This window comes from Phoca vitulina, unplaced genomic scaffold (assembly GCF_004348235.1).
Source record: "Phoca vitulina isolate PV1807 unplaced genomic scaffold, GSC_HSeal_1.0 scaffold5, whole genome shotgun sequence".
Classification (NCBI taxonomy): Eukaryota; Metazoa; Chordata; class Mammalia; order Carnivora; family Phocidae; genus Phoca; species Phoca vitulina.
Genome location: NW_022589708.1, coordinates 33,852,596 through 33,879,543, shown reverse-complemented (window position 1 = coordinate 33,879,543; position 26,948 = coordinate 33,852,596). Strand labels below are relative to the sequence as shown.

The 26,948-nt window shown below is 36.3% G+C and overlaps 1 protein-coding gene across 4 annotated transcripts; it reads right to left on the bottom strand.

Annotated features, from left to right (window-relative positions):
- Positions 1-830: 830 nt before the first annotated feature.
- Positions 831-26,948, bottom strand: DIS3 (DIS3 homolog, exosome endoribonuclease and 3'-5' exoribonuclease). 4 transcript variants are annotated; one of them, XM_032402872.1, is made up of 22 exons: positions 26,490-26,948; positions 26,162-26,229; positions 25,729-25,886; positions 23,817-24,010; positions 23,195-23,268; positions 17,083-17,250; positions 16,135-16,299; positions 14,878-14,991; positions 14,610-14,747; positions 13,920-14,066; positions 13,267-13,383; positions 12,904-13,005; positions 11,642-11,706; positions 11,470-11,554; positions 9,301-9,428; positions 6,575-6,661; positions 4,616-4,772; positions 3,083-3,297; positions 2,803-2,971; positions 2,512-2,670; positions 1,727-1,849; positions 831-1,070 (listed from the first exon to the last, which is right to left on the bottom strand). In XM_032402872.1, exons 4-22 carry the CDS (start codon positions 23,908-23,910, stop codon positions 987-989), a joined length of 2,391 nt encoding a protein of 796 aa, XP_032258763.1. In that variant the 5' UTR covers positions 23,911-24,010; positions 25,729-25,886; positions 26,162-26,229; positions 26,490-26,948; the 3' UTR covers positions 831-986. The 4 variants fall into 4 exon arrangements, with proteins under 4 accessions (XP_032258763.1, XP_032258767.1, XP_032258764.1 ...); XM_032402876.1 differs by lacking the exon at positions 25,729-25,886 and having other exon boundaries at positions 26,490-26,812; XM_032402873.1 differs by lacking the exon at positions 26,162-26,229 and having other exon boundaries at positions 26,490-26,812.

Here is a 26,948-nt window from a genome sequence, read left to right as displayed (position 1 = left end):
TCTTAAAAAACACTTAATAATTACCAATCTTTGTGATGAACAAGGCATACCAAATCATAATATTTACTTCAATCTGTTCCCCTTAATATGTCCTTACACAATCCCCCCTTTCCTACAAAACCTGATACATACACAGTTTAAAAGCTGTTCATGACCTACTTTTTATAAATAACATAATGCAGACGTTTAAAAAAGTGCCATCTCTATTTGCTCTTTGAGCCCTAATGCCTTATTTTGGGGGAGATGTGAGCTTAAAGGTCAAGGATGATGATGATCATACTTATTATCTGGTATTAAAAACAACTTATTCTAGTCAGCTCAAATATCCTTCTTCTTGCCTTCCTACAACATTCAATTCCCAAACACAGCTGTTCAAGGACCACTAATAAAAAATGCAGGAAGCTTTTAACAGGAAACACTTCATACAAATTAGGTAAATTAAAGATGGCAAAGGACTGAATATTCCTTGACAAATCTTGATGTCATTGTCTTGAAATCTAAAAACTACCATATCAAACATGGACAGCTTTCAAGTTAGGAAGAACACATTGTTCCTGACTTCTAAAAATGTTCTGTTTTCCTCCACAGGAAAATGATAGTTTTTTTCTATCAATATTAAATAATCAAATTACTTAAATTAATCTGTTCTTTAGTGAGCAGATGAATGCTCCACTTAAACGGTCTTTACAGATCCCTGAGGTTGCTATCTTGTCACTATTTAAGTGATGGATATTCAATTGAATTTTTATGCATAATTAGTTCAGTTCAATCTAGAAATGAAGTACCATGATGGGACAGACAGTCAACAAACAGTTCAATAAAAATGCAAATTTTTAAAACCATTACAATGTATTTAAAAGTAACAAACTGTATTACACACATCCTAGGTTTAAAAGTGTTCTCTCAAGGTTTTTTGTTTTGGGTTTTTTTTTTTTTTTTCGTTTTTTTAAGGAAACCAGTCTTCGAAGTTTCTTTGTTGACTGTAGCTATTTCTCACATTTCTTCTTCTTTCTCTCTGGTTCATCAATGTCCATGTTTGGAGTATTAGCCGAAATGCTTATTCCTCGTATCTAAAGTAATGCAAACGGAAAGATAAGGTGAGTAAAAGCATAAAATAAAGAATAAATCTCATTCTCATCTTCTCCGTCCCCACTGACACTTTCAAGTTTAAAAAGATGTCAAGGGAGAGAAGGGGAAAGGAGGTTAATAAAGGTCTTCCACACAAAGTATACATATTTCACACATAAGTAGTGGCTCAAAAATGTAAAAGACAGACATAGTCTCGATGGGTGGGAAGCATGTCATTTGGAAAGTGTGGTTTAACTAGAACACGTCCAGTTTATCCTAGCTGACCACTGTAACAGTCAGCATCAGGGGCCTCGGTGTGTTGGCGCAGAAGGTTAAGAACTAGTATCTTAGGGTGAAACATACTTAATCTTTAAAAGTGCAGATTTCAAAACTGATAAAAGTGAAAAGGGACCAGGGAGGAGATCCCAGACAGCTCTCTGCCTTTGGTACTGAGGACGTTTTCCAAAAAATCCCAAATGTCTGGGATCCCACAGCCTAGGGAAATTGGTGAGAAAACAATTTGCTATGCAAATATCTGGCTCCCACACTACCTACGAGATTTCTCTATTCTTGAACAGAAATAACTTATATCCTTCTCTTTCACACAATATATACTTTTTTATACCATTACAACATGGACAGTGAAGTTTGGTCTTACCTGTGGTTCTACCAGGGACATTCGGATTTTCTGATGCTGAAGATTAGATGAGTCTAGCATGATTTTCACTTTAACTTTATCAAATATATGAAACACTGTATCCTCTATTTTAAGGGAAGGTATCTAAACAAAACACATTTTACAATTTTAAATTGCTGTCTTATCTTGAGGTTTCACATTAAAAGTAAGTTTAAAAAATTATTTCCATATTTAATAAGCATCTAGGTGTGCAATATTACAAAAACCATTTACCTAGTAACTTCACTAATACATGACCTATTTATGTGTATACTTCCCCCTTTCAGTAAGATGGTCCCAATATATATGTTCATTAATCTCAAGATTCCACCCCATTAATTAGCAAATTGTTGGTCTACCAGAGGAAAAGGTACTGTGGGCAAAGTATGCTGTTTTGTAGTTCTATTAAAGTTAGGGAAGTAGAGATTGTGTCAGACAAGAAACATTGGAAACAGGCTTAAAAAATTCCTCTGTCTGAGCTCTAAGCAGCCATTTATTCCTTTACTTTCATGCATCTGTCCAATTGTGCAAAGCATAATTCAAGTTTTTCTTAGAGGAGGAAACTACATGGTGTAAAACAAATCAAGGACAACATCTGTATGTGGGATGATACACTGAAGTGAGAAATTATGAACAGAATAAGCTTATTAGTCTGTGCAATTAAGTTCTGTAGGATACAAAAAATAATTTTATCCTTTCTAGGTACCCTCAAAGAAAAAGTACCCACTCCAAAAAAACCCCAAATAAAACCATTAAAAATACTGTACCTCATCATCATAAATAAGCCTTGGCTTTGGTTTGTCCTTTTCTTCAAAAAAGACGGTACCTTCTAAACCATACTTCGGAATTAACACCACAATAGCATTCTTTCTTACAAATAGAATATAGGCTTCTTCACTTACTATTCCTTTGCTTTTGAAAAACAACTGTAAAATAACATATAGCCTTATCAAGGACTGTCTTACAATATTTTTGAAATTAACAAAAAGTATTTTGAAATTAAATTGAAAGTGAACAAAACGTCATCTCCCCTAATATTACTGACAGAAGGCAAATACCTGGGTATGAAAAGCCACTGATGCCCGTTGGGCATACTGTGCCATTTTGTGCCGGAAGTTGAGATTTTTACATAAATCTGCAAGCTTGTGTTTGTCTGTCAACTCTGGATAAGTACAGTCAGCCCCAATAGCCACAGCCAACAACCGATGGACGATGATGTCTGCATATCTAGATACATGAAGGAGAAATAAGAATCATGCTATGTTAGCATTAAAATAGCTTTTTACAATTCAAAATTAACTATTTTCTATCTCCTATAATTTTATCAGGAAAAAATACCTTCTGATGGGTGAAGTAAAATGTGTGTATATCGGCGATGCTAAGCCGTAGTGATGAAAATCATTATCCATTCCAGAGCAGAAGTACACAGCCTGCATCATACAGCGAGTGGCTAAGATCCTCAAGAGAGTGTTGAGATACGGGAAAGTCGCAGAATCTGCCCGGTCCAAAGAGTCAGCCAAGGACTTGGCTGTATCAGTTTTAATTTCCAAATTCTGAGAGTAAAGAAGAGGGAAAAAGCACCCTATTAAACATTTTAAAATCAGTACCATGGTGTCTTCAAAATACAACAAAATCAGACAGAACAAATATGGTGTTTTTGACCAGATAATAAGTATTTACATCTTTTGTCCTTAACCTAGGAGAACTAAAAATAGCTTATAAAAAGTCATGATTGTTTTGTGCAACATCAAAGCTTAATATTTTCTGAATGTGTCTAAAGGTACTGAAGTACCAACAGTCTGAAGAAGTTTCAAAGGGAAAGGATGGTGGTAGCTGTAGTGCGATTCTCAAAGTCCCATTTGTGCCTGCCTGTTCTTTGTTGGGGTAGGAAAAAAAAAAATCAAAGCAGATCTGGTTTCTTTCTAGCATGTCTGGTTTTCCTCTGCAGATATTTCTTTACCTTCCATTCAAGGTAGAAGTAAAGGCCAGAGGCAAAATAAAACTGTATTGGTCACTACAGCTCAATATGCTGATACATCAAACTGCTGTGTTCTATTTTGGGAGATGAGGCAAATATACTTAGATCCTCCTTGCTCTACCCAGGTCTTAAGGAAGAAATAAGATAGTAGGAGAAAATTCTCCAATTTACAGCATAAGCCTTAGAGCAGAGGAGAAGTTGATTCTGTTCTGATGGATAGGGGTAGGAGGCCCACCATAAAGATCTGAAAAATCAGAAACCAACATCATTCTGTTAGAATAATACCCTGAGACCCCACACTACTTCCAGCTCCTCATCTGGACAGGAGAGATGGGACCTGAACAAGTGATCCAAAGAAAACCAATGTAAGCCACAGTCACCACAAGGGTAAGGGTAATTATGCCTAAATGAGGGGGAGGATACAGTAGCCTTCCTATGTTTTTCCTTTTCCCCGATGTATGCAATAAATGGACTTCTTTCTTAGGGACATGATATAAAGAGGGCTTAACTGAGTTAAAGATAAGAGGGAAAACAATTATTTCTAAGTCTCTCAAGTTAGGCAGTTCAGAGGAGGCATGAAATAATACAGGCATAAAGAACACGTATAAAGGCAAAGAGATATGGAAGAGCTTCATATGTTTAGGATACTGCAAATAACTTAGTGTGGAACTTCTGGCTGTAGCACAGGGTGCTCTCTAAAGACATTAAAGGATTTTATTCAGCAAATGATTTTAAAGTTAGATGATTTTTTTTTCTTAATCAAAAGTACCACTGGCATATTTTTGCATCAGAAAACAATGGAAACTTTCATGCAGACGCAAATATAGATTGTTTAGTACAATGGACAGATCACAACTCAAATACAGATGATTTTGCAAACTATGCGACCTTACCTTGGATTTAGCTGCCTTAACCAGAATTTCGTAATTTGACGGAGGGGGAGCTGGGTGTTTTCGAAGCAAGGCGTGTTCTGAAAATTCTTCATGAATTTTTTTTGCAACAGAGATATTGGCCAGTAACATAAATTCTTCCACCATGGAATTTGTTTCCCTGCCAATGGAGAAATCATTAAATAAGGAAAAAGATTCTGAGACTTTTATAGATCACATTTATTCCCAGGCTACCTTTTCTACCAACGAAACAATAAAAGTATTTCCTACGTAAACATCTGTATGCGTGTGTGCACACGTATATTTTTCATAACCTAACACTCATTTCTCAGATGCTACGCTGACAATCTCTTACTATACATCTACTGCATGAGTAAATCTCATGCGAGAGACTTTTAAATTGCATTTAAATAATAGAACCTTTACTAACTCTAATAATATATAAAATCTAAACCAAAAGAATTTTCACCTTCTTTTATTAAATCTAAAGAGATTTTTACTTAATTATAAATCCATAAAAATAAAGTTTACTAATAAGAATGAAAAACTATTTAGGTCATACAAATTTGGGCTTAAAAAATTAAAATTTTCACCAATAAATCACCAAAATGAAGAAATATTTGCAATAGCTATTCTGGGTATTTATTATTGGCCTGGCATTGCACTATGCTGTAAAATATTGATCTATCTGTATCCATATAGAGATTTATGTTAGTCCTGTTTTGCAGATGAGAAAACTAAGGATGTGTAACATTATTCTCTTGCTCAAAGTTGGAGTTAGTAGTAACAAGACCCAAGCCCACAAAACTGACTTCAAAACTCTTAGCCAATTTGATATTGCTCTTTATTCTCTATAGTCTATGTCTATTTAAAACTTAGGTTAGTAAATGATCTGTATTCTGTTGTAAATTGTACTTTCTTTTTCCCAAGTCACTGAATGGGCATTATATTAATCTTTAATTCAAGTTTCATTCATCTTATAAACTTCTTGACTAGATTCCTAAAGTATATTAATTTTTTAAATATTAGGAAGACCTCCAATCATACCTTTAAGACTAAAGACAATCTCTTAGAAATGTGTTGTCTTCTTCTTGGTAAGAAGGGGCGATGTTCTACTTTGACAAAGTTAGATTCGACATTTTCCTCAAAAAACCTCTTCGTATTAGGCTCACTGTTCACATTAGCATTAGTTTTATTTATATAAAAGTTCTCCCAAAAGTATTTTTTAATTTTAGCTCTAATAGCTCTACTATAAAGCACACACTGGTCCTAACTAAGAAATTTGAGTATATTCTCATTTTTAAACCTTGGTCATCTACTAAGAAAAGTGTAAATGCACATTCATTTTAGAATTACCTTATAAAAGGCATGGAAAAGAGGCCTAACTGATTTAACCAAAAACAGCCCTGCTTCCTAAACCTAAACCAAATCAATACAATGGTAACAACAATAACATCTGAGCACTCTTCACAACACCCAGTGACGTAGGTACCATTATCAGTCCTATTTTACCAACAAACTGAGGTGTAAAAAAGTCAAATTACTTGTCTGGAGTTATTGGAAACAGGATTCAAACCGAGGCAGTCTGGCTTTAAAGCACAAGGTCTTGTACATATTTGTACAATACGCTCTTCTACACTAAATACTTAAGAAATTAACCAGGGCAATCTCTTACTTACCACAACTATTACTAGTCAAGTTCTAATACACCACACATCAAGACCAATTCAAATTGGAAATTCTTCTATTATAATACTTATCTCAGTTTTATGTAAGAAAAACTAAAAAACAAAATCACATTTACTGCTCTCTGTATATCCTAACTCCAAAAGATCTACAGACACCATAACCCTATTAGAAATAGGTATTTGGGGTACAAATATGTTTTGTTTATTAATATATACACTAGATATTACATTTAAAATAAAAATCCTATCTATGGCCCAGCAAAAATTTACATACCTAAGTTCTTTGGTCTGCAGATCTATAGGATCATGAGTTTCACTGTCCATGTGGAATCGAACTTCTGGAGAAGAAAGAGTCAAAGCCCTGAATAAAAATTAAAGATGTAAATTTAGTGAAGTGAGCCAATAACAGGTATCATTCTGGAAGTGATGCTTTTAAAAGGGAAAATGATGATAGCAAGTGAGTAATAGTTTTTCTTCTGAAGGCTTTAAGACCATCTGCTAAGTTTTATGTTCTATTTTCATTGACAGCTTTGCATCTTACACATCTAAAATGCATTTAAAAAGAGAGGACAACAGGGGCGCCTGGGTGGCTCAGTCAGTTAAGTGTCTGCCTTCAGCTCAGGTCATGATCCCAAGGTCCTGGGATCGAGCCTTGTGTCAGGCTCCCTGTTCAGCGGGGAGCATGCTTCTCCTTCTCCCTCTGCCTCTCCCCTCCGCTCGTGCTCTCTCTCAAATAAAATCTTTAAAAAAAAAAAAAAGAGAGAGAGAGAGGGGACACAACAGTAACACAACAAAATATGAGTCCTTGTGCTTCTGAGATTTTGAGTATGTTCTGTACCCACACTGAGTTTTTACTGAACTACATGGGTTTGTAATCACTTTTATAAATAAAGAAGGTAACTTGGCAGAATTTTATTTATTACAGAAAACAATGTATTGGGGTGAGGGATGATGGAGAGAGAGGCAAAAGGGAAGCTGCCACACATAGATAAGTACCATCAGAAGATCCACAGTTCAAAAGTACGTCCACATTCGCTGAGCCAGCGAAGAGACTGATAAACTACTACCCTGATATGTACACATACTGAGGCTATTGATACGGAGTGCTACGTGTCAGATAACATATTAGACTAAATGCTTTACAGGAATGGTTCACTTAATGAGTTCCCAAGTTCTCCTGTGAAAAGTAAATTCCAACAAGGCGAGTCAGGTTTCTTCACACCTCCATGCTATTTCCATCAGGTTAGCTTCAAACCAACTTAAAGAATTTTAATGAAGTTGGGTAACCCTAAACAATCATGGAGAAGGGGGGAAAGTGGAGAAAAAAAAGATGAGATGGTGCAAGCTAATTCTTCACCTTTTCCCTCAATTCTTCAGCTCTATTAGAAGAACCACCAAAGGAATACTAGAAAGAGAATCTTGACAAATATTCCTTTCTTGCCATGCAGTCTTTACAAGATTCTACACTAGATTTAGTCTGTTTATCAATACATCTGACCTAAAAAGCAAGGTATAGTAATCACATTTTGATTTTTTTCTTCATAAAACACTTAAAATGTTATGGATAACATTTTAATCCATAATATTCATCCTTTAAGATACACATAAAATAAATATAAAACAGAACATATCCTTTAAGAAAGTAAAAAATACCAATTTTTTTACTGATTGTCTTCTCAATTTTCACCTACGGCTGAGAAGACTCAATGACCTGTCCTTACCAGTACACGACTATCTAGTTACAAAATTAAAAGTAGAGACAGTTTTTGAAGTTAAAAATTATCTTTCCCTTACTAATCAGGAGAGGCTAGTTACTAATGCAAATTTCTCTTACCATTTAAAACTACCAAAATAAATGTTTTCAATTTGCATTTTATTCATTTTGCTTTTAAAACAAACTTTCTAAAAATATCTTCCACAAACTTTCTTCTGATGTCTTGCATACTGTAAAGCTTTGATGAACAAACACTTGCTGAAAAATGTGTTGTTTTGTGTCCTTTTTAGTTTCTTTGGGTTTAATGCATCCAAATTATCCTTACACAGCTGCAAGTTTTATATTTAGGATCACATTGAATATTCCCAGAAAACTGACCTGTGAGTAGAGATAAAGATGGCTCAGCATAACCACCTGGAAGAACGCGGTCCAGTGGAACTTTCTGCAGCGTCGGAAATGTTCTCTATCTCTACACTGTCCGATATGGTAGTCACTAGCCGTAAGTGGCTACTGAGCATTTGAAATGTGGCTAGTGTGACTCAGGAACTAAATTCTTTATTTTCTTTCATTTTAATGAATTTTAATTTAAATAGACAATAGGCACATCTTCTGAAAGAGCACAGATTTAGAGTTTGTACTCCCCAACAAAAGCACTTTTAGTAACCACCTGTGACCCTACCCTGGATGGGCATGGGAACCCAAGACCAACATCTGAAAGGTTCATGTACTTGCTTTACTCTGATGGTTGATGATGTCTTTTAAAAATCAAATTTCTTTTAACTACTTTACTTCAACAAGTTTGGGGACTTGGATATTCCTTATCTTATACTATTGTAGCTAGGCAAATCCCATTATATAATAGCTAAAAGACACACATCTGCTACTAGCTATCAGATCTTTGGGCAGACTGCTTCTGTATAAGTTTGAATCATTTAAAAAATGAAGGTGTCTCAAATCACTTCAAACTCTCAAGTGGAAGAAGAAGTTCGTCTACATTTATTAAATGTCTAAAAACCAATGTTCAATATTCTAACTAAAATTAGAAACAATCCATAGAAAAGTCTTAAGGAGCTCCTGCCTCCCTTGAAATTTTCTCTAAGATCTTTAACTCCTTAGCATAATAAATTACAAAGGCAGAGCTAGAAGAAAAAGAATGTCTCTGCCTGACTTTCTATTCAGCTCATTAAATAATCTGTCACTGTCCAGGATAAAACACTTTGAAGAGTTCACAGGTTATCTTATTACCACAATAAAGACACTTCTTAATAAATATTTTTGAAATATACCCTTTTTCGATTCTTCTTTTTTTCAAAATTTTAGCTAGTTTATTTAGTCCACGGAGACTAGTGGTAATATCATCATTCATGGCTGCAGAATCAATTCTCATCTGAGCTTCAGCATATGTAAGGGAAGCCTAAAAGGAAAACCGTATGTTAATATAATTCTTATAAAAACTGGTTTATAGGGCACCTGGGTGGCTCAGTCGGTTAAGTGGCCCACTCTTGATTTCGGCTCAGGTCATTATCTTAGGGTTGTAAGCTCAAGCCCTACATGGGACTCCATGCTAGGTGTGGAGCCTGCCTAAGATTCTCTCTTTCCCTCTCTCTTTGTCCCTCCCTGCCCCCCACTCTTCGCTCTTTAAAAAAAATTAAAAATTTAAAAAAATTCTTAAAAAATGTAAAAAAAAACTGGTTTAGTGTAATTTCATATTTGCAGTACATAAAATCTATGATTTTGGAAAACCTAAAATCAATAAGAAGAGAGAGAGTCCTAGCTATAATATTTATACTGCAGACCTATGGTTTTTGGTTCATTAATTTGTATCTGATGCACTACACAACATAAGCAAACTTACGTTAAAACAAAACAAAATGGGGGTGCCTGGGTGGCTCAGTCTGTTGGGCATCTACCTCTTGGTTTGGGCTCAGATTATGATCTCAGGGTCATGGGATCTGGCTCTGCACTCAGCAGGGAGTCTGCTTGGGATTCTCTCTCTCCGTCTCCCTCTGCTTCTCCCCCCCCTTCATACTCTCCCTCTAAAAGTAAATGAATCTTTTAAAACAAAACAAAATGATAGCATTTTTTGGTAAATAAATTGCTTAAACTTTACTTTCACAGTTAACAAATAAATACTTAAGTACACTAAAATAAAAAGGAAAGTCATATTATTCTGTGACAATGACTGTAAAGTGAAATCCTCCCCAGATGATCACTACTTCCTTACTCAATGACAAATAATTAAGAATACTGTAATAGCCTAGACATCATGTTTTACAGAAAAAACTATGAAATATCCCAAATTAAGTATCTAAAAATGAGACCAATCACAGTAAAAAAAATCCCAAATAATTTCCAATTATAATCCAAATATACAAATAGTGCTTCTGTTCCCATTTCACACCTTATGGAAAACTACCATTTTTTAGCTTATCAAAAAAAAAAAAGTAGGGGCGCCTAGCTGGTACAGCTGGTTAAGCGTCAGGTTTCGGCTCAGGTCGTGATCTCCGGGTTGTGAGCTCAAGCCCCTTGTCCAACTCTGTGCTCAGCACTGAGTCTGCTTGAGACTCTCTCTCCCTCTGCCCTCCCCCTTGCACTCTCTATCTGAAATAAATAAATAAATCTTAAAAAAGAAAAAAAAAAAAAAGTAGCGTCCCAAGTAAAAATCAGGAATAGCATAAGAGGGTTAGATGATGCAGGAGGCCAGGTCAGAAATCTTAGGAGAGCCAAGTTATCTACTAGGGACTAAGAGGTCCCCTTCTAAAAATGTTTTCTGTTTTATGTGCACTGAACTTTTTTCATATAACTTTGTTACACTGACCAAGTCTGGGAGAAAACTAAACTCATCCTTTTTAAAAATACAAATCGAGGAAGGCTTAAATCATTCATACATCCCTATCTGTCAGTCCAACACTGCTTTCCTTTCCAACCACTAGTTCATCCAAAACTGTTGAAAGCAACTAGATGATGGCAAATGTCAGAGAAAGACCAAGGGCAAAGTGAGAACATAACTGAATCTGGGCAGATTTCCAAAAAAGAGAACGATGAGAATGTTAGCCTGGTTCCATTCTCTCTGACCTGAGACCTCAGGCTAGTTCTGCTGAAATCCAAGGAAAATTTATGACATCATTTCTCTGAAAATCTGTGAGTATCACAAGATGGTATGCATGACAACTTTGAAAATACTGACCAGTTTATACATTGGAACAATTTCAAATAGTAGCGTTCCTGAATTAGGGCAAAAAGTCATCTACTTAGTCTTCTCAAGTATCCAGGCTTTGTGAGTTTCTGAATACAAGGCAACCGCATCCAAAATTAAGCAGATAACTGGAAAAAACTAGATCTTGCTACATTTGGGAAAAATTTAATTTAGTAAACCTGACTTTTTCAAAACCATCTAGTAACACTGTTAAAAGTACCAAAGATTTTAAACATTTAATATTAACCATGAAACCAACCTTTGAATTAATGGCACTTTTGGTAAACCTCACTTTTAAGATTTCAGCATTGTGATTCATTTCCCAAATACATGAAAATGCCAACCTATGGGGGAAAATAGACAGTGTTTGTTAATGGGAATCCGTTAAAATAGTAGATACTATGCTCTTATGAAAAAACATGCATAAATACCTGTCAACATTACATCTTAAGGAACATAAATTAGAGCTAAGCAACTCTGGAACCATGTCAATCCTCTGGAATAGAAAAAAATAGAGTGGCAGATTACTTAACCATACCCATACATTTATTTGACCCTTCATTCTCAATAGTATTAATTTAACAAGGGGGGAAAAAGGTCTTTGTGAACAGAACTGAGAAAATAAGAAGTAAGTCTATTTCTAGAAAAGTATTTCCACACAACTGTTACAAACAGGACACAACAAGAGGAAACCGGACTTCATGTCAGTGAACCTAAGTGTGCGTTCTCTCCACAGCCACCAAGCTGTCCTCCAAGTCTGCAATCTCTGCCCTATATAATAAGTTTGTACTAGATAACAGACATAAGCCTTAACAGTTCTACGACTGGATCTTTCTCTAATGCCTGACGCAAACTACATGGTGTTTTAAACATACTGAAAAAGAGAGCCAAAAAACTTTTACAGAAAAAAGCTACATGGAAGAACACTGACAATGTAGACTAAGTTTAACAGTCCCTTCTATTCTCACAACTTTTCTCTGTAAGTTAATGGAAGACTACTTTAAAAAGAAGACATGGTAAATGATGACAAAACAGACTCATGACTAAACTTTTGAAGCAACAGTAAATACCCTAGTTACCCAGAGCTAGGAAGTTAAATGCTACACAACAATTTACATCAACCAAGTCTACTTGTTATTTGGGCCACTCAATAACCAAACACACTGCATTATTTTCACTGATTTATGACCACCTTCTTCTATGTAGGTCTTTTATAGCTAATTCATGTACTATTCCAGACTGTTCAAGAATGCAAAAGTGCCCATGGTTTTTACAATCTAACAATGCAAAACTCACATAATAGTTATTCCTCATATTTCACCTCAATACTGAGGCTGGAAACACCTTTCTCAGGAAACACCTCAGATGATTTTATTATTATTAAAATATTTTTATTTTAATTATTAAAAATAAAATGGATGGGGTGCCTGGGTGGCTCAGGTGGTTAAGCGTCTGCCTTCGGCTCAGGTCATGATCCCAGGGTCCTGGGATCGAGCCCCATATCGGGCTCCCTGCTTGGCAGGAAGCCTGCTTCTCCCTCTCCCTCTACGTTACCCTGCTTGTGCTCTCTCGCTCTCTCTGTCAAATAAATAAATAAAATCTTTAAAATAAATAAATAAATAAATAAATAAAATGGATGAGGAAAAAGTTACAAGCATGTGTCAAAATTCCATTTTAAATTTGACCCACGTACCTTTTCACAAAGATACACAGTTGTTCCCCTTCTGGCTGACTCTTGATCCAAAGCATTTCCTGGCCTAATAAAATGGCTAACATCTGCAATGTGAACACCAACCTGAAAAAGATAAAAATAAGAGGATGTCAACATGTTTAACTGGGTAAAGGTACTAATGGAGTTCTAATGAGAAGAAACGGAGCAAAACTGAAAAAGGATGGCCACATTTCCCATTTCAATTTCTGATACATGCCCCATTAGTCTCTGTAGTTGCAAGTGACTAGGCATGAATAATTCATAAATTCTATAATGGGTCAAAAGAATATAAACTCAAAAACAGAACTATATATTTGGATAGGAACGTCACTACAACAAGAATACCTCCAAATTTCCGTTTTCCAGTTCTCTGCAATGTAGAGCATCATCTATATCAGTACATCCTGGAGGGTCCACACTACAAACACACAGGTGTCTCAGGTCTTCTCGGTTTTTCATATCCTAGAAAATGCCACATTGTTAAAAAATAAAAAACTATTTTGGTAGTACAAATGAAACATAGCTCTTAAGAAATCAATAATTTCTCTCTATATATTTTAAAAGGAACTTTGTTTTATTTGTTAATAATAACCACACATTATGATTTGTAACTTGTGGTTTCTTCACCTTTGAATAATTTGACGTAAGCTAGTGTTGATTCCCCAGAAAAATGTATCTTTCAGTAAAATAAATAATTTTTGTAATACCTAAGAGTTCTGTACCTAACTTAAATGCGGGGGAGGAGAGGACTATGGTTTCTGCTTATTTAATTAACTATTTGTAGGCTCCATGCCCAGCGTCAAGCCCAACCTGGAGCCCAATGTGGGGCTTAAACTCAACCTTGAGATCAAGACCTGAGCTGAGATCAAGAGTCGGACGCTGCTTAACTGACTGAGCCACTCAGGCGCCCCAGTTTCTACATGTTTAAAAACACATACAGAAACCAAATTAGCTCAGATATAGTAATTTATAACGTGACTACATTCTTTTCAATTTACCTTTTCAGTAATACTCCAGGGCATCTTTGGAAGAAAGCTAAGAACAGCCTGTGAAAAAGGCTGATGGGGAACGTCATGCTCCAGCAACAAAACTTCTGTTTCAGTCTCTTTATCTCCAACGTCACCTAAGTTTTTTACAAAGTGTCCCTAAAACCAAAAGGTATTATTAGAAAGGTGAATTTTACAGCTTTTTGTTTGGTATATGTTATTATGACATTAAATTCTTAGACATTTATATATCACTTTGGTATTTCTAAATGTTTCCAACGCTTCTTAAAAATGAGTCCATAAAGCTCAAGTGATTTATGATGGAGACTTCCTGAGAGTTCAGTTCTTACGTAGCGAAGTGCTGTCTATTTCCTATGACCTTTTAAGTTTAAAATGCTACTTCAAATATAGTGGCTTCAGAATTAGTAGAATCTACTTGGGTTTCAAACACTATTTTTGTAACCACTATCAAAAGTTATTTGTTAGGAAACTTGAGTAAAAATAATCAAATGATTTGCACTGGAATTTCATAAGATTAATTTTCAAATAAGATGTACTACTTATCAGGTAAGTTTGTGAAATATTCCTGTACTTCAGTATGAATTTTATTACAAAAGCAGATTTTATTTTCACTAAAAGAAGCAATTTTATACCCAATTCTTAATTGGATATTCTAAAAAAATATAAATCATTCAAGCTTACGTTTGGATATCTGGAATTTCTGGGCCAACCATCAATAGCAACAATAATCCTCCGTCCTTCTAATGCAGAAGCCTGTCTGGTTTCTATTCGAATTCTAGGGATTCTCCTATCAGCAGGGGTAAAGAGATGTCTTCTTGACTAAAGAAAATTAGGAGAGAAGATTTTACACACAGACACACAAATCTGAGGTTGGGGGCATGGGGAGGGCTCTAAGTTCTATTTAATGGGTATCATTTTTTATTTACACAGCAACACACTCTCTACTCACCTCTTTAATATCAGACTTGGAAAGCATGCCACAATATGGTCTCCAATTTCTTTTTATTATTCCTACAACTCTACCTGTGGGCTTTAACATTTTTTCATTTACAGCAGTCTTAAGCTGAGATTTATAAAGAAAAAGAAAAAGAAAAACGTTCAGTTATTTTTCCTCTAAGTATAATGAGACAATTTCTCTTTAAAATCAGAATATGAATATGGATACTAATACTTCCACGCAGTAAATTATGACATAGTTACAGAATCTTGATGCTTTCAAAATTCTATATCAGAATATGCCAAACCAAGCCATGGAAATAGTTCCATAATAATAATACACTACAAAAACAGATAATCAAAAAACAAAGAAAAAATATAAATATAACTGAATAAATATGTCAGAACTCAACTGTTCAGTTTTAATATGAGAATTTACACACACACACACATATCTGGGAATTAGTAGACTAGGATTTTAGTAGTAGTTTGCCTTAAATAGCCATGTGGCATCTATTAATTCATTAAAAATACTTGTATCTTTAAAAGTTCTTCCTTATCCAAAATAAAAACCCAAATAAAAAGATTATTTATTAGAAATAGCCGAAGGACTTCATGGTATTTCAACACTCTCCTATGGCTTAGACTCTACAAGGATAATACTATAATAAGACTCCAGAGCACAATGAACAGAATTCTTATAAAAAGGAGAACTACTAATGTTTGAATTCCAACTATTTGTATTGTTCTTATAATCCTAAAATATAGAAATAAATGGGTCATGGCAGGTAGACTTTAGATCATAAGAAACAACTGAAAGCATTCTCTTCATAATAAATATGGTAACAGAGAATTGACCCTTATGTAAGGGCCCCAAAGTACATCTATTATGCTGATGGAATTTTAACAGTACATAAAAATAATGCATAAAATTTCCAATTTGTATTTACCTAAACCTCACTAATTCAGACAAACCTAATTCAGACAGATCATGTCCCTGAACGTCAGAATTCAAGTTTCATACTCGTTACAGTCTTTCTATATTTAAACCTGTTTATTGAGCAAAGTGATAATAATTTAAAAGAAGACTATTTAAATATTTGAGGGAAAATAATCAACTATGTGTATGAAATGTATTAAACCCAGAGAACTATAATCTCATTCAGTAAGTCTGAAAGCAGGGAAATTTGTTTAATTTGCTCTAAAGCTAAAACACTAATGAATTCTACAAAGCTACACAGACAAAAGATAAACCTGTTTGGTTTCATACAATGCGTTCTCTCTCCTCTTCTTTTTCCACATCATCTTCATTTTGACCTTCATCGTGTAAAACCACAGAAGATGGTGCCACCCACTGATTCTTGGGAAGAAGTTCTACAGCCACAATATCTTCATGAACAGCTCGGTTTAAATTTTTAAGTCCCTGTAAGATTATCTGTGTAAAACAGCAAATGGCACGTGCTCAGATATTTTTAATTGCAATATAGTAAGGGGAAGATTACCTAACAGAAGGAAAGATATATTCTGAGTGTTTCTATGTATCTCTATTTCTCCTTTGTATTTTTTCTTCTTCTATAGTGCCCCTTTACCCCATCCTCTTAATTTCTCAATATCAAGTAGAGAAAATCCGTCAGAAAATACAGGTTGTATTCATGGCTCCACCATAACTCTTACATTAGCACCAAAAAGACCTTGGGAAAACTTCTCTCTAAATCTCAGGGTCCTAATTGGGTAGAATGAAAAAAGAGTACCCGCTTTCATAGGCACAGGTGAAGATTAAATGAAATGCAGCATTCAAAGCAGGTAGAACAGTATCTGGCAAATAGTGAGCACCCAAAAATGATTCCTATTTGCTTTAAAGCGTGTGAAGCCCAGTGGAGCATTTATATGTTATGTAAATAGCATTTTCCATAACTAGCCATAATACAGAAAATAGAGGCATCCTATGATTTTCTTAATTGTTTGATTAGATTTTTATTCTCTTAAAAGTGGGGTAAATAAAAAGTTCTTTTCTTCCATAAGCAGCTCTCTAAGAAAGTGATTCATTCTATTATCTATGACCTCTCACATAACTGCCTTTAAGCTGATAAACTAGAAGGATAGAGTAAGTTTAAATTCTCCTACAAAATTTTAAAAACTTATGAAAGAAAATCATGAACAGAAAATCATGAACAGAAAGTGTTTTATTGTATATGGAATTTATGTACACAACACTTGCCTCTTTATCTTCTTCAGTGTCTCCATGAACCCATACTGTAGCTTCTAAGTAATTTTCCCTGCTTGCTCTAAATGTTCCTTGAAGGTATGTACCAGATTTTATGCCTTGTTGTAGCTTACTTAAAGGAAGATGCTCTGAAAATATTATTCTTCCACTTTCTATTTCATTCTGTGAAATGAGCAAACCACAAGATGTAGTTAGTATGTAAATCTTCCTTACACTCAACAGACAACTATTATTATCACTATCAGGTATTTAAAAAAAAAAATCCACAGAGCACCTGGGTTAACTGTTCAACTCTTGATTTTGGCTCAGGTCATGATCTCAGGGTCCCGGGATCGAGCCCCACACTGGGCTCTGCACTCAACAGGGAGTCTGCTTGAGATTCTCCCACTCCCTCTCCATCTGTCCCTCCCCACCCCTGCACACACATGCTCTCTCTCAAATAAATAAATAAATAAATAAATAAATAAATAAATAAATAAAACACCCCAAAAGACAAATTACCGTATGATTGCACTCATGTGGAATTTAAGAAACCAAACAGATGAACATATGGGAAGGGAAGGAAAAATAAAATAAGATAAAAACAGAGAGAAAGACAAACCGTAAGAGACTCTTCAGTACAGGAAATGAACTGGGGGTTGCTGAAGGGGAGGTGGGTAAGGGGATGAGGTAATTGGGTGGTGGGCATTAAGTAGGACACTTGAAGTAATGAGCACTGGGTGCTGTATGCAACTGATGAATCACTAAATTCTACCTCTGAAACTAACAATACAGTATATGTTAATTAAATTGAATTTAAATAAAGTTTTTTAAAAAACCATCCACGAATGGTACATACAACTCTGTGAGTTTGAGAATAAGGCACAGTAGGAAAAAACGCTTTCTATTCTTAGGGCAACTTACATAAATATTTGAATTTCATTAAATTTTGGCATTTAGCCAGATATGTCACTAATAAACTCTGCACACCCCCTCTTCCCACCCCAGGCCTCCCAGAATGAAGGTGTGTAGTTAAGGAGGTCAGGTGAACAGGTGGGTAGGTAAGTAAGTAAAGGGTATATTGAAGTTTCAACTCCATGAGTAGAGTGTGGCTACAGAAAGTACAAGAAAAGCTATTTTTATTTTGGATATATTACATAGTTAAGAATATAAGATAAAATTAGGATAGGGACTGCTTTAGGTCTACCACACCTGTCAGGATTTTTAGAGGCCTCAACATCCAAAATCCTTACTGCTTGGCTCCTTTAATTAATTGCCTTTTTCATTTCCCACAATCTTCTACCTTCCAGGGAGATTACTTTAGTCCTTTTTTTCCTTAACTCTCCCATTTCCCTCTCCCTGCCTCACTCTCAGATGAGTGACTGCAATCTCCATACTGAGAATCAAAAGCAGTCACTAGAGACCTACTTCATCTTCCTGCCACTGAATCTGCCCACCTACCTGCATCTATATCAAAACCTCAGCCTTCTTTCCTGCAACAATGAATAGAATGTTTCTGTTCTTTCAGCTGGGCACTACCTACCTACCGTCTCCTCTCCTCCATTCAAGAACTTTGTCCTGTAATGATCTTCTCTCTCTAGAATCAAATTTCCCATCCCCCCTTACTACAACATTCACACCATCATATAAATTTGCAATAACATGACCTATTAAAATAAATAAATATAGTTAGTTAATTAATTTTGGGTCTCCTGGCCTGATCCTCTGTTCCGCTTCACACCAACATGCCACAAAAATACTATCTATAATTGCTGTGTGTCTACGTGTTCACCCGCACTCTTTCTGGAATGCACGATAAGCAAGTTTCATTGTCAGTCACCAAAGCTATTGTTATTGAAGTCACTAATAACATACTATCTCAGCAACTTCAGTGCTCCGTTCTCGGTCTTATCAAGACTTTTTTAAATGACCTTTCCTTCCCTGAGACACTTTTGCATCGAAATCATCATTCCTTGGGTTTCTGTCCTACTTCACTGGTAGCTCCTCCTTAGGTTCCTCTGCCCATTCTCCTTTTCCTGATCTCTAAATGTTGGAGTGTCTCAAGACTTGGTTATAGGCCCTTTTCTTTACCTGTGTTTACTCTTGCGTCATTTCCTCCCACTTAAAACAACAACAAAACCTCTTGATCCCTCTTGCTTTCCAACAATCACCTCATTTCTCTCCTTTCCCACCACAGCATTTGAGGTGTTACCATGCTGTAAATTTTCTCTTCCCATTTTTTTCATCTATTCTATTCAGACTTCTGCCTCCCTACCATCAAAACTACTCTGGATAGTACCCACCCCCTGCAAATGTCATAATGCTAAATCCAATCATCAGTTCCCCTCATTACTTTTGACTTAGCAACATTTGACCTGGATGATCACCCCTTCCTTTTTGAAACATTTTCTTACTTGGCTTCCAAGAACTTCACGCCTGTTTTTCCTTTGGATCGCATTTGCTGGTTCCCCTGATATTTCTGACTTCTCCTGGAGTACCCACGGGCTGAGCCCTTGGACCTCTTCCCTTTTCTATCTATATTCATTTCCCTAGATCAGGGTTAGGCAAACTAAGGTCCATGCACCAAGTCCAACCTGTTGCCTGTATTTGGTAAGTTAAGTTTTACATTCCATTCTCATTCACTTATCTATTGTTGGTGGTTGCTTTCATGCTACAATAGCACAGATGAGTACTTATGATAGAGACCATATAGCCTGCAAAGCTAAAGAGAAAAAAAAAAAGTTTACAATCTGATTCCTTACAAAAAAAAAGTTTGCTTAAGAGAAATATTTGCAAATCACTTATCTGATAAGGAACTTGTATCCAGAATACAAAAAGAACTCTTACAACTTAGTAATAACAAGACAACCCAATTAAAAACCAGTCAAAGGATTTGAAGAGACATATGCACACACATACATAAGTTAAAATACACATCTATATATTACACATAACATACACATGGCCAATAAGCTCATGAAAAAATGCTCAATACCATTAGCCATTAGGGAAATGTAAATCAAATCAAAATGACATTGAGATATCACCTGACACTCATTAAAATGGTTACAATGAAAAAGACAACATGTATTGGTGAGAAACTGGAACTCTCATACATTGGTGAGGAGCTGGGACCCACATACATCAGTGAGGAACTGGGACCCTCATACATTGCTGGGGGGAATGTAAACTGCTGCACACACTTTGGGAAACAGTATGGCAGTTCCTCAAAAAGTTAAATTTAAAATTACCATATGATGGAGCAAGTGCTCTTGCACATACCTAAGTATGTATCAAAGAGAAACAAAAACAATCAAAAAAGACCACATATTACATTATCACACTTATATGAAATGTGCAGAATAGGCAAGTTTACAAAGATAGATCAGTAGTTGCTTGGGGCTAAAGCAAGGGCATTTCAGGGACAGATTGGGATTGAATGGTAATGGATATGGATTTATTTTGAAAGGGAAGAAAATGTTCTAAAATTAGATTGTGGTGATGACTGCATTATCCTGTAACTATACAAAAAATTGTACATTTTAAATAGGTGGGTTGTATGGTATGTGAATTATACCTCAATAAACCTGTTTTTTTAAAAAAATGTCTGCAATCCCCGCCTATATGTTGATAAGATCCAAATTTATATCTCTAATATATCTATATCTCTAGTCCTAAACTCCCTCATGAGCTACAGATTTGCATATCCAACTGCTCATACCATAAAGCCACCGAGAGCTCTAATAGTTACCTCAAACTTAGATGTCTAAAATCATACTTTTGATTTTCCACTCAATCCCGCTCCCTGCCTTCATCCTATGTAAATGAAGCAATACTACTCATATGGTTGCTCAGGCAAAACACCTAAGGTCACCCATATTCCTCACAGCCCCATCCAATCTAACACCAAGCCCTAAAACATCAATGTCCAAAGTAATACCAATATCTGACTACTTCCCACTACCTTAACTGCTCCTACCATGGTCCAATTTTCTGTCTTGTCTCCCATGGAGCTCTAAAATATCCTCCTAACTGGAGGACCCTGCTTCTAATCTATTCTCTTAGAGCAGCCAATGGATCTTATTCTCCCACTCAACATCTGCCCAGCACTCATGGACTAAAATCCAATTTTTTCACCATGACTCATTATATCCTACACGATCTGGTCCCTGCCTATATTTCTGACTTCCTGTGTAACACTTTCTCCCTTGCTTACTCCATCCCAGGCACTCTTCCAGCTACTCCATGATCTTGCCAACTTATTCTAATCTCAGAGCCTTTACTTGCTGATTCCTCTGCGTAAAATGCTCTTCCCCTAGTTATTATGATGGTTAGCTCCCTCATATAACTCAGCTAAAATGTCCTTGTCTTGAAGCGAATTTGCTTAGTTAACATCCTTCACGTCTCTGCCTTGACATCCCAAATCTGGGTTAGGTGCTAAGTATAGTCAGTCCTCCCATAATGCTTGTTTTGAAAACATGAATTGGTTCCAATGCAGCTGCTATATTAAAAAATACTGGGTGAACACAGAAAACTGCAGCTAGCTGAACAAAGCTGCAGAGGAATCCACAAAACAGTCACCTCTCAAACATCTGTTACCCCAGACTACTGTGTGTTTTATGAGCCACACCATCTTCACCTTCTCTAACAGCTTTTCGCCCAAATTTGGATAACCCTATTTCCACCACTTCACAAAACTTCTGAGTGTGCCCCAACCACATTTTCCCATTAGCTCTGCTGCTTTTACTACATGATTTTGCAGGACACGGTGAATCTGAAGAACATACATGTTGTATTACAACAGCACTGGCTGTGATTTCGCCATGTCCTACACTTACCCTACCACAGTCCTCAATCAAATATTATGCATTACCCATGTTAGATTTTTTCTTTCCTCTTCTAAACCAGTGCTATCCAAAACAACTTTGTGATGAGGGGAATATTGATTTTGTGGTCTCCAATATGGTAGCCACTGGGCACAAGCCGCTCTTGAGCACTTGAAAGGTGAATAATGCAACTGAGAAACTGAATTTTTAATCTGAATTAAATCTAAAAAGCCAGAGGCAACTAGTGGCTACCTGTTAGAGCAGTCCCTAAATCTATTTCAAAAATCAAGCCCAGCTCTTATTTTCTCACTTCAGTTTTGTGAAGTAGTTGATTGAAGATAAGCAGGGATGAAGAAAATGTTGTAAAGACTGGATATCTAATATTCTATTACATAAAACCTGTTTCTATAATAACAATAGCTGCCATTTACATTTATCATAGCTACATGCCAGGCATTGAGATAAAAATTTTATTAATACTACTGTTATTATTTCATTTGATCTTCATAACAATGCTTTGAAGTCATTACTGTTAAATACACTTCACATGTAAGGAAGTGAGTGCCCATGAGGTTTTATGACTCACTTAGCATGCCCCCCCATCTCCACTACTGCATGGATCCCTTTACTCCTCCTTCTGCCTCTAACTTTGTCCTTGACACAATGCATCAGCTCACAAATTGAAATTAGAGTGGTCTTTCAAATAAACATTTTCGATCATTCTCCCCCATTCCTCCCAGGCCTACTCTCATCCACCTTTAATTTCCTTTAGCTTGCCATTATAAAGTAGGGAGCCCAGAATCCTACCTGCTACCTTCTCTTCACAGCAGCCCTTTAGAGTAAGACAGTTTAAAAATTATTGACCGACAGAATAAATTCTAGATCTTCATTAGCTGGCCCCTACCCTCCCTTCTTCCTTCAGGATTAATGCTACAGCTTTATGCTGTCTGCAATGCCCACCACGTCTTTTTTTGTCAAATACTTACACCTTATTCACAAACCAGCCACAGATTCCTTTATGCATTCATCAAACAAATGGTGCCACCATGTGACAGGCCCAACTCAGGTTGCTGAGGGTCTATCAGTGAACAGTGCTATTTTAGAAAGTCAAGTCTTTTAGGAATGGCATTTTGATAAGCCTATTACAGCCACTCTTGTTTATAACCCAACTCCTATTCAATTCCAGCTTACCTACCAATATTCCAATTTTTAAATTTGATTAACTATAAACTTAAGATCCCAAAGTGGCCATTTTAATATTTTCACTTTTCAAAAACAAAATAAAACTAACTCAAACATACCCCTTCTTCAGACAAACAAGCAAGACGATCTATGAGTTCCGGGTTAGCAGTCAGGCTCTTTACATATTCTTCACCTGAAAAATAAGTTTTGCTCTTGATAAAGTGTTTTCTTTTTTTTTTAAAACCCATAATATCTGTTGATATGGTCACGTCAAAGCAGAAGTATTGGGTCAAGCATATCTATGAGTTTTTTGGGTTTTTTTTAAGATTTTATTTGTTTGACAGAGAGAGAGAGAGAGAGAACACAAGCAGGGGGAGGAGCAGGCAGAGGGAGAAGCAGGCTCCCTGCTGAGCAAGGAGCCCCATGCGGGGGCTCGATCCCAGGACTGTGAGATCATGACCTGAGCCGAAGGCAGATGCTTAACCGTCTAGCCACCCAGGTGTCCTATGAGTTTTTATTGCTAAGCCAATTTCAAAGGGTGATGGGGAAATTAACATCCACTGGGCACCACAACTTACTTGGCTGAGAAATGCTGAGAAATTTAAAAATGCAAACATCAGATGGCGTTATATAGGAATATGAAAGTATTAAATGTTTAAGTGAACATCTGACCAAGGGCCTGATGGCAGTTCATATGTGCAAATGCATATAAAAATTAACAGCTTTTACATTTAGACTTACAAGTGAAAGCTGGTATTCCTTCTTCTATGGCTTTTTCTTTGTTTTTTTTGTCATTTGTTATGAAGATGACTTGTAGATGATTTTCTGCTGACATTTTCTTCAAATGTTCATTGTACCATTTTGCTGCTACTCGAATGGCTCTATCATTCCTGTCATTAGCATTTTCTCCCTGTTCTTGTTCTACATAAGTTTCTCTAAATATAAAAAAAGTAACAAATAAAAATCAATAGAAATAAGAATATATAAAAAGTCTTTGGACATAAATGCTTAATAACCACTAAACTATAATAAAACTTCACAGGTTTGATAATAAGATTTTATTTGAACTGCAGATTAATGACAATTCCCAAAAGCTACAAATAGGATGATTAATGATATGATTCTATAGTCATTAAATACACAATACATGTAAATCAGCAGTGGTAAACACTCAATAAATGGCAGAACTTATCTAGAGACTGAAAGACCACATACAAATAATGACTGCATATTCCTTCACAGTCTATCCACTCTAAAGTCCCGAATATGTCAGCATACTTACTTCCTTAAATTGATTTTTCAAAGCCAAATTTAAGTAAAATTAACAAAATTCGGTACAAAAACTTTTAGCGCTTAAGAGATTCAACTTTAGAATCTTACACTTATTTATACTAATAGTTTTTAGAACAGCTTCATTCCTCACCATTAAATGGCTTTGCTAATGCTTTAAGCTTATCAGTCAGACACTATCATTAACTTTTGAATTGGTTTTAGCGTGACTTGAGCAATACAATCTTGGATGAGATGTGCCCAAGTGTCCTTCAACGCCAGTATTGCTAAGCTCTATTCACTGCACTTAAGCAGAAAAACTGCTAACCTCTCATTAAAAATTTGATGATAATGCTCCACAAAAACTTGGTCTTTCTGCACCGAAAAACAAGTTTCTGTTTCTGAATTTCAAGAAGCTAGGAATAAAATGACAAGTGCTTTACCAATGATTTTTACAAGAATAATATTTAAATTTGGGCTATAGAAATGAGAATACTTAAAAAATTAAGTATTTTTAAATATGCATATTCCAATGAGATTTCATTACCAGAATTCTACTGTCTAATCCACTGGGGGTGATTTACTGCCCAGGAACATTTGACAATGTCTGGAGACATTTTGGGTTGTTACAACTCTGTGGATGGGGGAAGATGGGGTTGCTAAGGGCATGTAGTGAATAGAAGAACAAAATGCTGCTAAACATCCTATGATGTATAAGACAGCCTGCCCACAACAAATTATTATTCAGTCCAAAATGTCAATAATACCAAAGTTGAGAAGCCCTAATTTAATAAAGATATACTAGAACTCAACAGAGATAATTTATGTAACACATGAAATAGCAATATATTTTCTAAAACCACACATTATGTTCAAAGGGTGTCAATCTGAAACACAACAAAGAATTCTATTTCTTAACCCTATCTTCTTCAATATGATCAGTTAAAAAGTATTGTTTAACTTTTAAAAGCCCATTAATAATAAATCTGCTTTATATTTTTAAACCTCTCTTTCATAAACTCTTACATTTTATCAATTTATGTTGGTCATCAAATAATATGGTATTCCAGGAACCTAGGGAAATCTCATTTTCCAAAATTTTATTGCTCAACTCATGCTGAAACGAATTCAAAATGAAAACATTTTAGAAACAAAAGTACCCACAGTAGCCTAAGAGTCTGGAGACCTTGGTTCTAGGTTTGATCTAATCAATGCCTAGGTACCTTAGGTACACTGAGGATTATGTCTGTACAACTGTGTTACAACCAAATAATCCTCCCATAGGTACGAAACTTCTGACAATGTCACAATTACTGCCAGGAACCCTTCCCCAAATTTGGCTAATTCTATGGTTTTCCGGTAATTAACATAATTTTCCCCCTACCTATGGTGCTCATTAGTGAAGGTGTAGAAATGCTTCTCCTGGTTATTAGTCACATCTCTGATTCGTTTATATACCGGAGCACTCCGATTTCTCACTTCTTGCAGAACTGTTTGTAGTACAATCACATTCCTGATGGCAGGGTCCTCAAGAACATCGATCTTAAATAATAATAATAATAATAAGGAAAGAAAACTTAAATTTTCCTATGTTCACTGATAAATTGTTTCTGCCAAACATAAAACCCTGTCGATTAAAAAACAAAAAACAAAAAACCACGTATACATTAAACTAAGGAGCTATTTTGCTACAGAAAACCCTTCAGGTCTATTAGAGAAGAGTACATATAAACAGACTAATTACAAAACTTCGTAGAATTAAGTCCACTAATAATGAAATACGTTGGCCCACACAGTTTTCATTCGTAGGCACTTACAAGCTGCCTGGGATTCGCAGGCTGGAGGCCACAGAAGCCCAGGTCCCCGGCCTCCAGACACTTAAAATCTAAGGCAGAAGAGACACCAGGAGTTAGAAAACTAATCTAAAATTCTTATGACTCCAAGAACTCAAAAAAAAAAAAAAAAAAAAATACAAAGAAAAGAAACTTGGCCTCGGAGACAGGAGGCAAGGGTCCCGAGATGCGGTTTGCCTCTCCCTAAGTACGTCCAAGACTCTCCTCCGTGGGCCTCAGTTTCCCTATTCTGTCACACCCCCTTCTCCTGGTAGTGCCGAGACGACCACGGACAGCCCCTCCACCGACGCACCTGGTGCAACAGCACGTTGGTGTCGGGAAGCAAGTAGTGCGGCCGGGGACACAGGCTGCTCGCAGGATCCAGGGGCTGCGGCTCGAGGACCGGCCCCTCGTGCGCACCGTCGCACGCCGCGCACCCGGGCGCGCCGCAGCCGATGTCGTCCCGCAGGTAATGCTCGCGCACGATCTTCATCACGCCGCCCGCCCGCGTCTTTTTTAAGAAAGTCTTGGACTTCAGCATCTTGCTTGCAGTGCGGAATCCCAACCCTGACCGCGGTCTTCCGGTGAAAAGTGCCAAGTAGAAACCCTGCGGCACAACTATACTTTACCCCGAAGTTCACCCCTTCCCGCTCCAGAGTATTAATAAATACCTCGCGCGGGAAAACGTCGAGGCTGACGTTTGTTGGCTCTCTGAGGGCTGCGAGTATTGGGCGAAAACGAGGAGGATGGACGGAGCCCGGAGCTATTTCCA